Here is a 13,980-nt window from a genome sequence, read left to right on the forward strand (position 1 = left end):
TGTGTTTGTCGGTGGATTTATTTGTCCAGAGGTGGCAAAATAATACAATCAGTAGAATTCCTTTAATGTACTCTGTAAGATCAAAACAAGAGCAGCAACTTAAGTTTACAAATGCAAATCAAATGAAGTGTAATTGTCATCTTGTATTCTTTAAAGTGAATTTCATTTGAAATAAAGAAAAATCAAAGCGTCACTCCTAACAGCCTTTTTACAAATGTATTTATAACACGATACAAACGGTTGTTGAAGACACTGTAAGGTGATGAGAGAAATCCTGAGAGTGCTAAAAACACTGCACAGATTCTGAAAAGACTGACTTGTACTCTTACAATAAGAAATTATGATTTTCACACTCATCATTACATTACTTTATAAAACCAAACGGATACAATCAGTGTATGATGCTGAAGAGGAGGGAAAAAAAGCTCCTCTAAGGTGCAGTGTAGGAAATCACAACTGGTCATTTGTGGAGATAAGCATCCAGCCAGAGGTCTCCTGAGTGTTTCAGTGACCTGTCAGAAAAAAATAATAATCAACAACTGTTTTGTCTGTTTTCATATTCAAACTGTAATATTTGCACGCTAAGCCTTTGTTCAGGTAATCTAAAAAAAAAACCCTGCTGCAGCCGAACCACACAAACAGCATGAGTTCATTTTAGTTTGACCTGACTGAAATAAAACACACTAATATCATTATCATAGAACTTACCGGATAACATCAGCGAGGCCCTGCCACATTGTTTTCACCTGGTAAGGGATCCTGTGTTTCTCACACAGAGCGTGGACACGCGGAGCCACCCTGTGGTAGTTGTGCCGCGGCATTGTGGGAAACAAACTTCAGTGAAACAAAGGGAAAAAAATCAATCAGAAAAAAATCAACTAACAACATGTTACCACATGCTATTTACTGTGTATTGTAAAGAGCTGTGTTCAACCAGATGAATGTGAAATGCCCTATTAGAGTTCAACAATGTCACTCTCAGCAAGAAGTCTTTTCAAGTTATAATATGCTGCATGTTTCTTTATAATTCCTTTTCACATAAAATACAGCAGATGTGTAATTCATAAATGTATAAAAAAAACCCTGCATTGCTTTCTTATTTATAAATATTTTTAGTGAATTTAAAAGAGTTGAAACGACCCTACAGGAATGTTGCATCTATTTCAAAATGGCTTCTCCTGAACCCTCCATCCTGACATTCAATAATGATCTTACTGGTGTTCGATTTGGAAGTTGAGGTGTCCACTAAACCAGTCATTGAAGAGAGACTTCTCAATATTGCAGGTGGCCTGTAACTAAAATTGGAGGAGGAGACAACAGAGTAAACAGACAGACACATCTACAGCAGCCCCTGCAGGTGGTTTTTAAAGACAGTATTTAGATGAGTTACCTGCATGGTCAGCCAGTCACGGTGCTTCTCATGGTCGATGTCCATCGGCAGGTGATTCATCTGAGTCACCCACACAAACCAGTGACTCTCCAAAAACCTGCAGTTTATCAAACACACCGGTGACCCAGTCATGTGTGAACAAGCTGTATCAGGATGAAGTGTCACTCCTTCTTTAATTGACCAATAATAAAGCAATATTTTTATTGACCAATATTTTTGAACAACTTTGAGATGGCCATTTTCTGAACAGTGCCCTCACTGTTCACCTCGCTCCTTATTGTAAGTTTGAATGTCAGTGAATGATGATCTTTAAAATGGTTCGATGCTGCTTTCAGTGCATGTGTTGAACTATATTTTATACAAGAGGTGTATGTGTGTAGTTTGATAGCTGTATACTATAATGCTACCTTTGTTTATCCACTGTGGAGGTATGCCATTCAGGCTACAAAGAGCTACTATAAATAGCAGCAGCAGCAGTGTGTTTTAGTTAAAAGAAAATCTCAATTGTAAGACACAATATGACAAACCCAAGAAATTTCACATAGGTAAAAAGAAAAGATTACAGAATATTTAAATGTATTTAAAATCAACTAAGGCAAGATTTGACTGGAAGTTAAGGCATAAGACTTGCCACTTTTACCCGTGCCAAAAAAGTAGTGCAGGCATCACAAATGAGTCTTTGAAAATATTTTACATCTCTCTTTGGATTCATCTTTCCAAAAACAGTTAATGATTTTATATCATTTCTTGTTTACCTGACAAAGCTGATGAGCGCCAAAGAGCCGAACAGGCCGTACAGAGGAATGTAACAGCACATGTAGCGAAGATAAAAAGACATGGACCAAGCCAGATCCTTCACAAAGACAAAAGAGTCCATTAGATCACTAGTTTTCTGTTTTTGTTAAAAAATTCACAAGCAAGAGCAGCTTCTTACCACCCAGTCATGGCGGGAAATCATCGTCCGTATGATCTGAATGTGAAAGTAGACAGGAATAAGAAACGGTGGGCCAACTAAAAGAGAGAGAGAAAAAACAGCTATTCATACTCATTCATTTCATTTAATTGTTTTAATATCAATCCAAGAAACATACCCAGGAGGAAGTATTGATGTTGGTAATGATAGGGCATGTATTTGATCTTCTTAATGCCGTACTGTAATAGAGGGCGATACAGAGTAAGCACAGTGATAAATCTAACACGTGATTGTACTGGATGTTTGGTGGGCTTTGTGCTACTTGCCTCCACTGGCTGAGTAGCTCCAATCACAAAGACGTGTAGCATGTTGACATCCGGGTCCTTACTGAAGATGTTGGGTTTAGCGTGATGTTGGAAATGCCGGTGGTTCCACCAGTTTGCAGACGCCCCCTAAAAAGAAAGCCAGCCAAAGTCTTTGAGTACTTATAAGGAAAGAATTATAAACAATCAAGATCACAGGTTACCTTTACATGTCCAATGACAAACTTTTGCAACATGTGGTTCCATCTAGACTTCTTGAAGACGGACAGGTGGCCAAAATCGTGCTGCAGCCATCCGGCCTGCGACTGGAAAAGAAAAGAGAAAGTTTGATGTATGAAGTATGTTTGCTGCAAAGATCAACTCATAATTCCTTTAAATTACCTGAGCAGTTGCCTGCAAGATGGAACACAGGAGGGTCAGTGTCCAGCTGGTTCCCCAGAGCCAGATGATGAACCAGGCGAGGGCTTCCAGCAGCAGTATGTGACCCAGGTGGAGACAGAAGAACAGAGGCTGAGCCTGGAACAAGCCCTCTTTCTCCGCCTGCATTCGTAAATTGTGGAAATCCTGTATGATTCCCACCTGAGGAGAGAAAAAGAATTATAAAGGGTAAGCCATGTACATGTGACATTAAAAACACATTCTCACTGATCGTTTACTTGCTGTAGTAAAGAAAAGAACAGGCAGTTTCTCTTATTTAACGGCCAATGAAACATGAGTGTCCATGATCGAACTCTGTCAGACTCATGAATAAAAAAACAGACCTGTGAACATCCCAGATCAACTCCTGTTCCTCGGGTGTTTCTCTACGTGTCACTGAAGCTGCCACATGAATAATGTGAGGTCGATTTCCACGGTGCAAACACTCTGACAAGAAACTCACATTTTTGTCCCGGTCCTGACTTGGCTCTGACGCTGCCAGCACTCCGATCTGCAGCGGTTTCAGAAACTTCTGCACAAACTTTACATCAGGATGAAAAGCAGTAAACGCCTCCTGGAGCATAAAGAGGAGAGATCCTGTCAGGTAGGCAGTAAGCAGGAGGATGTATAGGGACCAGATAAGAGAGAGTACCAACAGAAAAGAATAAAAGTCAAGTCGTTTGTGATAGAATTTGTGTAATTACTTAGTTAATGTGAAATGTCAATTCACTGTTGTTGATGTCAGGCAGACTGGACACAGTTCAGCTTTGTCTAGAGACAAACCACAGCTTGGAGAGTCTCTGCAAGGATGTTTGGGAGAACATGTTGTTCCCTCCAAACTCCAGACATCACAGATCATTCTAGCTGGGTCAATGTGACCCGACCTTGTTAAGGATAATCTCTTTTTGAATATATGGCGAGCCTTTGGAAGTGTCTGGCAGCTATGTTTGAGAATGACACTGAAGCACAAGTGTGATGTTGAATCATCTCTCCTGCAGTATTCATCTGATGTATAAACTTTCATCAACGTGAGCCGTCTGAGTCTAAGGAGTCTTATTGATACGTCAAATCTTGATCATTTCCTCGACACTGTATAAAACCTTTTAATTGAGTGAAACAGTGAACAAGTTCCATCATACATTATGGCCACTGTGAGGGCAAATACATATTATTTTGTTGTTAGGGTTGGAACAATGTATCGATACATATTTTTAGTACTGTCCTGTCTTGTAATACAGTCATGAAATCCTTCATCTTCAAAAACTGATATTCCAATGAAGAAATAAAGTGATCTACATAGATCTCCCTCACAATTGTTTGTTGACGGTAAGATAAAGAAAAGACAATGGAGTAACGTAGTACAGAGGTGAAAAGAAGTTTAACTATAATGTTATTGTGGACCATGTCACATGTATCCTGCGCTGTGTTGTATCATCAAGGGCCCTGCCCCTAAAGCACATATTATCTGCCTCTGGGGGACTTTAGTCTGAACTGCATTCAGACTGTAAAACCTTAAAGACATCATCGAACAAGTTTAGATGTCAAATTTATCTTTAATGAAATTTGCCCAGACATCCCAATGGCAAATATTGTGAACAGCTGTTGGATCATGGGCAATGTGCAGGATTGTTTTTAAATAAATCCCAAATTTAAAATACTCTACAACAAAGGTGAAACACTGGCTTGAAGCAAATCTTATTTCTACCCATATTTTAAACTGTTGAATCTTACATTTCTAATTTACATTGGGCTACAGCTCTCAGACAAATGTTTACTTTGCTTACACAAACAAAGACATCTAGTTACCGTGGCATCCTCTCCAGCGTAGTGGCTGATGACCCTGTAGCCTCCTGGGTGTCTTTTGGCCCACTGTGAGATGTTGTACACCTTTCTATCTATAACCAGCCACTGGTCATTCCTGCTGCAGTGACTCTGCACCTCCTCCCAGGTGTACACACCTGCAGCTCGTCCCTCTCCTACCTCCGTCAGCTGGCCTCCACCTCCCATCCTCAGTAGGCCTATACTGTCTGTGGCCTGGATCCTCCACCTTCGCAGTGAAACCCAGACAGACAGAGTCTGACACCTGGATGTAAGACTGGTCAGTGTGTCATGAAGCCCTCTGACAAACTGTGCAGAAGGGGCGTTTACAGGAGCTTTTTAACCTGTTGCTCTATTTACTGTAAGCACCAGGCTGACTGATGAGGAAGACAAAGCGCAGGGCAACATCTTTACAAATAATTAATGATGAAATCCGACAACCAGGAGGCTGCTGATAGAGCAGGGCGGATTTTCCCATGTGACTTATTTGCATCGTTTTGTCACGAACAATATGCTTGAAAGTAAATGCAACATTTACATTATCAGATGGTTAGGCTACATTCAGAAAAAAATGCATATAGTCTTAGGTGTGTCTAAAACCGCTCTTTAAAAAAAACAGCAGGGCATACAGCCTATTAGTCGCTGATTTGACGAAAACGCGCTTAAAAGATGACGATCAGAACTGTTACACTACTATCAGCCCATCGGTTTACGTTTAGCGCTTATTAATCGATACATTTTCAATAAACTACAATGGCAGACAGCGGGTGGCAGCCCCCAACATGAAAATGAAAAATATATCAGACTTACAAAGCTCAGATTTGGGCTTCTGATCCCCGGTATTCAGTCACATTCACACACGGATTCACTTTAATTATTCCCGTTCCGTTCACATCCATTTTAAACACCAAACATCCCACATTTTATCCTCAGACTTCCCCCCCAAAAAAATCCACGGACTCGTTCACCCACTCATTCAGTGCGAATTCCGAGCGGATCATTCGAGGGTTTGCGGGCCAATCGGCGCACAGTAAATCCTGGAGCACAGACTGCTGTGCAATAGGCTCAGTAAACAGCTCATCTCAGTGTCACTGAGGCGTCTGTGTGCACACATGGAAAAAAAAGTATACACCCTCATTTACAGGAATACAATTTGGTGGGAGAAGTTTGTTCAGCAGTTCAGTTCTTTACCCAAGTTAAAACAGGAATTGGCTAACTACAGTGTAAGAGAATTCAAAGTCGTCAAAGTGGGAGACGTGTCAGAAACATGTCAGGATATTATTTTTTTTAAATGAGCAATTGTCCTATTCAGAATGAAAAGCTATATTTTATTATATATAGATTATGATGCGTTCGTGTTCATCACCTCAATAGAGGTAGCCTAATAGTAAATCCATGAAAGTGAATAACATGATCGATGACTATAATATAGGCTAAGCTGTAACATTTCAATTTGAAAAGCATCAAACAAACGTCTAATAAATGTACTGATGTAAGGAGCACAGTATTGGCTTGTAGTAGCCTATAATTAAAATCAACAAAAAGAATATTTTCATGCAGAAGCAGGCCAACATTCAGCAATGTGGGTACGGTAAGTATTCTATGTTTTATTAGGTTTTCCCCAGTTAAGATAACGTTAAAAAATGTTAATTATGAAGAGATGTGTAGCTAAATGCTGAAACGAGACAGTTAATAAGTGCTTTAAAGTCAAATTAAATGTTTATATATTTTTTTCATGCTATGGTTTGAACATTTTAAACTGCTTCATGTTCAGATGATCTCAGGCAAATATTGATTCTCTAATGTGTCACTGCAATATATAATGTTGCCCAATTTAGTATATGCCTGTTTTTTAATGCCTTTAGAAGTGTGTTAGTAACTGATAATGTTCTGTGTATCGAAAATCAACATGTGTCTGCACAGTCAGCAGTCATAACATCATCAGATCACTGCTGCAGTCTCACTTTCTCCCCTCACTCTCAATAACATTGAAACAACTGTTTTTCTTATATTTTAACATGGAGATTAGGACCCTAGAATGTTCATATGTTATTTTTATTCGGACAGAAAAACATAATAAACATAGGTACATTCTTTTTTTTATGTATTGCAGTTCTCTCCTCAACCAGCAGATGGTGCAGATGTGTTCCTTAAATCAAATAAGCTACTTTACTTGTCCTTATTTAACCTCGGGGAGGCAGCAGATATTATGAGAGTCTTGGGTTGCACCCAGAAATGCAAACAAGGATGTTATACAAACCAAATGAAATGTTTCATTAGTCATCGCATGCTCTTGATACACACAAAATGACCTTCAATGTCCGCATTTGATAGATTTAATTTTTTTGTCTGTATTTCCATATGTTTCCCACGCTTACTGGGTCATGGAATTCTCCATCTGCATTCAACACATCCACCTCAGCAGTCACATCCTGTCAGCGTCCGAGCTCTCTGCCTGTCTGTTGGCCGCTTGCAGTCCATTGTGTCATTTCAGGGTCGTTCCAATGCGGAACAGAAATTTGCAAATCAGCTCTTCGGTCTTTGGCATATCAGACGGGATTATCCTCAAGCAGCGCTCGGCCTGTCTCTCTGTTTGTCTGCTTCTTCTGCCACTGCTCATCAGGATGACACACACACTGTACATCTGACCCTTGCAGCTTTTTAAGGCCTTTCTTTAGTATCACAACCAACAGGCTGCCAGTTACACAACTGATATAATACAGTATTCCATAAAGTCCAGAGCAATCTCCATAAATCGTTCTATTTGTTTGATTCTAATTGTATAATAATTATTCTAGTTGTATTATTATAATTATTAAGAATAAGTGCGATTGTAATCATAAAGCTTTATTAACTTTGCCTCACTCTTGATATTCCTCTTCTCTTCTACAATGTTTGTTTCCGTCTTTTTGTCTGGTTGGTGTGTGTAAAGCACTTTTGAACAAGCTGTGTCGAGGGCTATAATAATACAGGTGATATAATTTGATCTGCTCTGTTGATTCAAATAGTTATATTTTTTCAGATTAAGGTTTAGTTTTAAACAATATGCAGAGTTCATAACAAACTTATGGCTTAACTAAAAAGGTCCAGCTGTAGCCTACATATAGTTTCATTGTAAGAATAAACTGCATTACCATGTAAAGTGATTTATGTATTACTTTACTTTAAGATAAGTAACTACATGGTGTTTCTTATAGTGCAAAGTTATTATCATTAATAAAAACTTATAACGAAAAAAAATAAAACTGTGGCTTTACTAAAATCAAAACTTACTGTGATGTAACTCTTTTGGACCAGCTTGCTCTTAAGTTACAGTAGTTTCCCTTTACTCATACAATATGCTACAGTGTAGTTGTATACTTGTCTGAACTGTTTACAATACAGAGACAAAAAAACACACACTGTTAAAAAACTAAACTAAAACTAAGCATTTTCTCAAAATAAAAACTACACCAAACAAACCAGAGGAAAACAAAAACTTATTAAAACTAAATGTATATTGACAACAGCAATAATTTAATATCCTCCTTTGTTATGTAGAAAGCGATGCACAGTTGTATGTTAATAGCACTCATTAGGAATCAGAATGACCTGTTTCAGTATTATGTCATTATTTAAATAATATATACAGTATATTGGATAACTTTGAAGTGATGTTTGTATTGTGGTAGCAGTGTTGTTTTGAAAGGGGTAAGAGCAAAAGGCGTGAAATTAGGTATTTAATAAAATAAACTGATCAAGCATTATGTCTGAGAAATCTCCATATAAAATCAATTTAATATCTTAAAGTAAAAACAAATGTATTCCTGCTTGAAATTTAAAAACACAATTACTCTAGCATAAATAATAAATGTGAATCAATGAAGTACAATACTAAAAAAAAAAAAAGAACATAGTTTGTTCTGCTCTTGTTCTCAGTATAATGAAGAGAGTGTCTAACCCTCTACTGAATTAAAATCTGTTGTCCACCTAAACAATAATTCCCACATTTGTCTTGACGATGTGGTGTAGTTGTAGGCAGCTATAAAGGCTTTACAGGTTCTTGTGTCTGTTCTGTGTCAAAGCAGAATGTCACCCACAGAGAGTGGGTTGACGGCTCTATAAAAACCTGCTGAAGCCAATCTGCTTTTCTGTGTGATACAAAGCAGCACAGGGGACCATCTTTGGAGCGTCCAGGCTGTGTGGTGAGTACTGCTCTTTTGCTGGTTTACAGTGTACTATGTGTGGTTATTTACACAGATGGAACAAATATTCAGAGTGCAATAGAAAAGTGTCCAATCTTCCTGTATGACCATTAATATTGACTTCAAATATAAAACGTAATGAATGCCTTAATTTTTAAGGCACATTGTCAACATCCATGCCATCTAACACATCTCACAAGCTAGTTGAGGGTACATTTTCCTGATCTTCTCACAGGATCTTAAACTGATGATTTCAAAACAAAATGTTGAAGGTTTAAAACGTCCTTATTGTACTATTATTGGTTCAAAGTCACTTTGGATGCTAACCTGACAGTGATTATAAAAAAAAATCCTACTTATAGTTATGATTATCGTAACTGATACATGTAGGACAATCACATCTAGCACATGGGAAACAGACGTGCGTATGGATGTTCAATTGTAGGCGTTTAAAGGGCATTGAAAATGTAATAACAACTAAACAGCTAGGAAGGCTTAATGATGAGCACTTGGTTTAAAACTCGTGTTAATTTTTGTCTTCTTACACACACACACACACACACACACACACACACACACAGAGAGACGCACACACGCGCGCGCGCTGACCATGTGATGTGAATGCCCTCTGCTCCGGTTTCTGGGAAGGGAGGGAGGCAGCAGTTCAATGTAAACCCTGTCATTGATGGAGGCACATCAGGAGCAGACTCACCCATCAGACGTCGCTGCAATTTCCTCAAATGTGCACTCCTTTTCTCCTCCTGCACGCGCGGATTATAACTCCGGGAGCCCTCGGCCTGTAATGGGGAGCGTGTGCGTTAACTAACAGACTGAATTCCATTAACTGCTTTCTTTGCCGCCGGCAGGGTCACCGAGCTGCGCACTCACTGTGGAAATCCCCCCGTCACAGGCTGACAGAGGGGCAGCTAACTGACTATTTAGTCTTTAGAAAAGTGGTTCATTTTATCCTTTGCCGAATCACGTGAGCAGGTGGCCTCGAAGCTGCGCGCGACCTCTCGAGCCTCGAGGAAGTTTAAGGAGAGGGTAAGGACTGCAGGAATTCCATTTCAGTTCAATATTCAGCTGCAGCTACTTTGTTGAGCTCAGCTACCAGCAGCACTATTAGTCTACTACTGCTACTATTTCTATTATACCTACTACTGTTATGACTTTTGCTCCACAGTTGCTTACTTTCTGCTGGAGTTTTCTGATGGAGCAGTAAATGAAGGGGTGAACAGACACCTGACAAAAAAAGCTTTGACATGGCTGCCAGAGTTTTGATTGGCTTGTACAATGATGCTTTGCCCCACCAGAGGGATCAGCCCAACTCCAGCGTCAGCTCCAAGGCTGAGACTTAACTTGTCACAGATACTACCTCATCAGATGACTCTGTCCTGATGCACTGAGAACTCAGCGGCTGCTGGCCACAGCATGGGCAACTCCTCCAGCAAGCAAGATGAAGAAGAGGAAGGAGAGGAGGGGGGAAAGGATGGTGAGGAAGCAGAAATTACAGAGAGGAAGAAGAGGAAGGAGGAAGTGGAGGACGAGCTTCCACTGGGAGTGGAGGAGTTGTTTGAGAGTGGAGATCCCGTGCTGGATTTGAGCTATCGTAAGTTTAAGCGTCTACCTTCGCGTGTTTGTGGACTGATGCATCTGGAGAAGCTGTATGTTTGTGGAAACAGTCTGCGCGTTCTACCTGAAAACATCTCTAAGCTAAAGGGTCTGCGGATCCTTGCCCTCGACTTTAACAAGATGGAGGACGTCCCTCTGGCCGTCTGCCAGCTAACTAACCTCACTCGCCTGTACTTGGGCAGCAACCGTCTCATGAGTCTCCCAACTGAGCTGAAGAACCTACAGAGTCTGCGCTGTCTGTGGGTGGAGAGCAACTACTTTCAGATGTTTCCCCGGGAGCTCTACGACCTGCCCAACCTTAAGTCTCTGCAAATAGGGGACAACCGGCTGAAGACACTGCCGCCTGACCTCTGGCGTATGGCAGCTTTGAGGGGATTATGGCTGTACGGGAACCGCTTTGTTACCTTTCCCAAAGTCCTGCTGCGCATGGAAGGTTTGGAGATACTGGATTTAGACCGCAACAAAATATCAGAGTTTCCCAGCCTGAAGCGATTAAAAGCTCTCCGCCTCTTCTCCTACGACCACAACCCTGTCGACGAACCACCTAAAGTGGGCGAAGAGGTGCTCGTGGTCGGGGAAGGTGCTGCTGAGTTCTTGGAGGCACGTGAAGCCAAGAAGGACAGGCTAAGAAAGGCAGCGGAGCTGGAGGCCGAAGAGTTGGCTTTGGCAGGAGAAGAGCCAGTGATTCATGGCATTCTCAAGAACAGCAGTTCAAAACAAGCAGCGAACGAAGCTGCGTTCAATTCAGAAGACGCAGATGCTAAAAATGGCGGAACAAAGGGGGACGAGGAGGAGATGTTCACTGAGTACGATGGCGTTGAACTTGAATATGATGAGGAGGGGGTTGAGTATGAGACAGAGGAGTTCATATGTGAGGGTGAGGGGCTTGAATACGAAGGTGAGGAGCTGGAGTATGAGAGGGCTCAGATGGACTATGAATACGAACAGGAAGAGACAAGATGAAGGGATGTAAAAAGCTTCAATTGCAACTAGACTGAGACACTCTGCAGGCAGGGGGAGGTGGATGATACTAAATCCACACAAAGTTTAGTTAAAGTCGATTGTGGGACCCTCTTAGCTGTGCTGCTAATTCTCAATTTATTGTACACTGTGAAATGTAGATTAATGACACCTTAAATGACAGCGAGTTTAATATCTCAATCAACTGAAAATAAGCACATCAGAGCAGGACTCAGGTGGAGTGTTTGTGTGTGAGCAATGTGTTTGGCTCTTTTAAACGAGTGTTTCTGAGTGTGTGCTGATATAGAAGTCAAGGGCTGCCATCCTTGTTTTATCCTTACGGTGTTTAAATTTCCTTGGAAAATTAACCAGCTGTTATTTTTATTTCATAAGCGAAAAAGATGCATACTTGGCATCTTTACAATCATAGGACTAATATAAGCCATAAAATGTAGGATCAAGGAGAACAAATTTGAAACCTGAATTTTAAATCAGTGCAACGCAGTCTGGATGTTTTTGAGGTGATACAAAAGTCTCCCATAGTCCTGAAAATCATTATCTACTCTTAAATACTGCATTATGTCCGGAATAAGCCTTTTGTTTTCAGGATATAAATTGTAAATTAGTGGATAATGATAATAAAAAAAAGTTTTATTTATCTTGAGATAACTGGTTGAAAAAATGAACTGCAAGTGAGGCTGTTTTTGACTCTCGTACACAAGGGACTATGTCTTCCAACAATAAATAAATACTCAGCTCATGAAGCTGGTGTCAGTCATTTACTGGAAAATGTCTTTATTTCTATTCAGTAAGAGGAGCAGCTTGTGTTGAAGCACAGTAGTATTTCCACTCATCAGAGCCAGTGTCTGTTTTATGTGCCCGCCAGTGCACCTCGACTCATTTCTATTTTTATAAGCCAAGCCTGCATGTGCATGTAAATGTGTGTATTGGATTTAGATTTACGAAATATTTATGACATGCCAAACACAAGCCCCCAGCCCTTGTCTGTGTTGTGTAAGCAGTTCTGCAGGCGTCTGTGCCAAGAAAGAGAAGGAGACAAGCAGGATTATTGGGAGGAATGAATAGCTGGGGTGCCTCACCATAAAAGGTTTGTCCACACATAGCCTCCAAATATGAAATATATTCAATAAAGCATTTTTTTCTATTAAAATAAAAACCTGAAGCCACCTGTAGATCAGAGACTCAGATTCATTATGGCCCATGTATACTCCTTTAGTCTGTGACAGCACCTTTCCTACAACTGTCTCCAAAATTAAGCAGGTTGGCCCTTGTTCTCCTCTCATCTCTACACTAATTATTCATGAGGGGCTTGTATGTAATCTAATCCTCGTTCCCTCCACGTACCGTTTTCTCACATCACATTCAAAGACTGAAATATTTATTCCAGTGCTGAAATATTGATGCTCGTTCTCATATGTCGGCATATTACGACTGCAGCGTCTGTGCTGTGCAAACAGAGCAGAATAAGGCTGTTGTTGTTTTTTTTTTTAAAACATCTAAAAGTTAAATGCAATCCCTGTGGTTAGCTGCCTATAAAACCTTACGTGTGTGAGGGTAATAGTGTCGTGTCTAGAGCAGATGCAATGAGTATTTTTTATTAGCATTATTTAAAATCAAATGGTGATTATTTGTTATATCAAGAAAAAATAGCCATATTACCTGGTAGTATAAAATCAACTTATCTATTTCAGGCTTTCATATTTATAGTATATCTAGTTTTTATTTTCTCAGCATCTTAACTGATGGATATACAACTGGTCCAAGCAGTTTGCCAAAAAGCAAATGATACCTTTTCTTTTCATTATTTTTTTTATCAACTATAAACATATACAAAGCTGTGGCTAATCCTGGTAATTTGACATTCTCATAATGACACTGATAACATGCAAGATGCTTTCTATTTTTTTTGTGGAGGAGCTCAGCCTAATCCCCCTCCTTTTGATAGATTAAAATAAAGCACGTCTGTCTGATATGAAACCCAAACCACAATCCTTAGACAAAGTCCTTGTACATACTGAGTAATATAGCTGGAGTTTAAAGGAAGAAGACGACATCCTTTATTAAACCCCAAGGGGGAATTACATGTACTCTTATTTAACACACTCACATAGACCAGAATGGATATGCACTAGGGCTGTGAAATTATAAAAATGTATTAATTGCAAAATTTTAATAGTTAATTTTTCAATTTTTTAATTGCATGTTTGACATTTCCTTTTTTGCATAATAGAATAACCATGTTAGACTTTTATTTTGAATTATTGTATTATCTAAAGATGATAGTACTTTACTTGCTTTTTAAATTCAACCCTGCCTTTATTT

The 13,980-nt window shown here is 39.7% G+C and overlaps 2 protein-coding genes across 2 annotated transcripts; one reads left to right on the top strand and one right to left on the bottom strand.

The window, feature by feature from the left end:
* Positions 1–43: 43 nt before the first annotated feature.
* On the bottom strand, positions 44–5,907 carry fads2 (fatty acid desaturase 2). Its single transcript, XM_079346681.1, has 13 exons — positions 5,672–5,907; positions 4,850–5,090; positions 3,507–3,617; positions 3,008–3,205; positions 2,830–2,931; positions 2,630–2,755; positions 2,482–2,542; positions 2,325–2,401; positions 2,146–2,243; positions 1,391–1,487; positions 1,216–1,295; positions 709–834; positions 44–512 (listed from the first exon to the last, which is right to left on the bottom strand). The coding sequence occupies exons 2-13, from the start codon at positions 5,048–5,050 to the stop codon at positions 461–463; spliced, it is 1,329 nt and encodes a 442-aa protein (XP_079202807.1). The 5' UTR covers positions 5,051–5,090; positions 5,672–5,907; the 3' UTR covers positions 44–460.
* A 3,698-nt stretch (positions 5,908–9,605) lies between these two features.
* On the top strand, positions 9,606–13,371 carry lrrc10b (leucine rich repeat containing 10B). The gene has a single exon (XM_079346551.1). It carries the CDS (start codon positions 10,477–10,479, stop codon positions 11,638–11,640), a length of 1,164 nt encoding a protein of 387 aa, XP_079202677.1. The 5' UTR covers positions 9,606–10,476; the 3' UTR covers positions 11,641–13,371.
* Positions 13,372–13,980: the final 609 nt, after the last annotated feature.

This window comes from Symphodus melops, assembly GCF_947650265.1.
Source record: "Symphodus melops genome assembly, chromosome: 6".
Classification (NCBI taxonomy): Eukaryota; Metazoa; Chordata; class Actinopteri; order Labriformes; family Labridae; genus Symphodus; species Symphodus melops.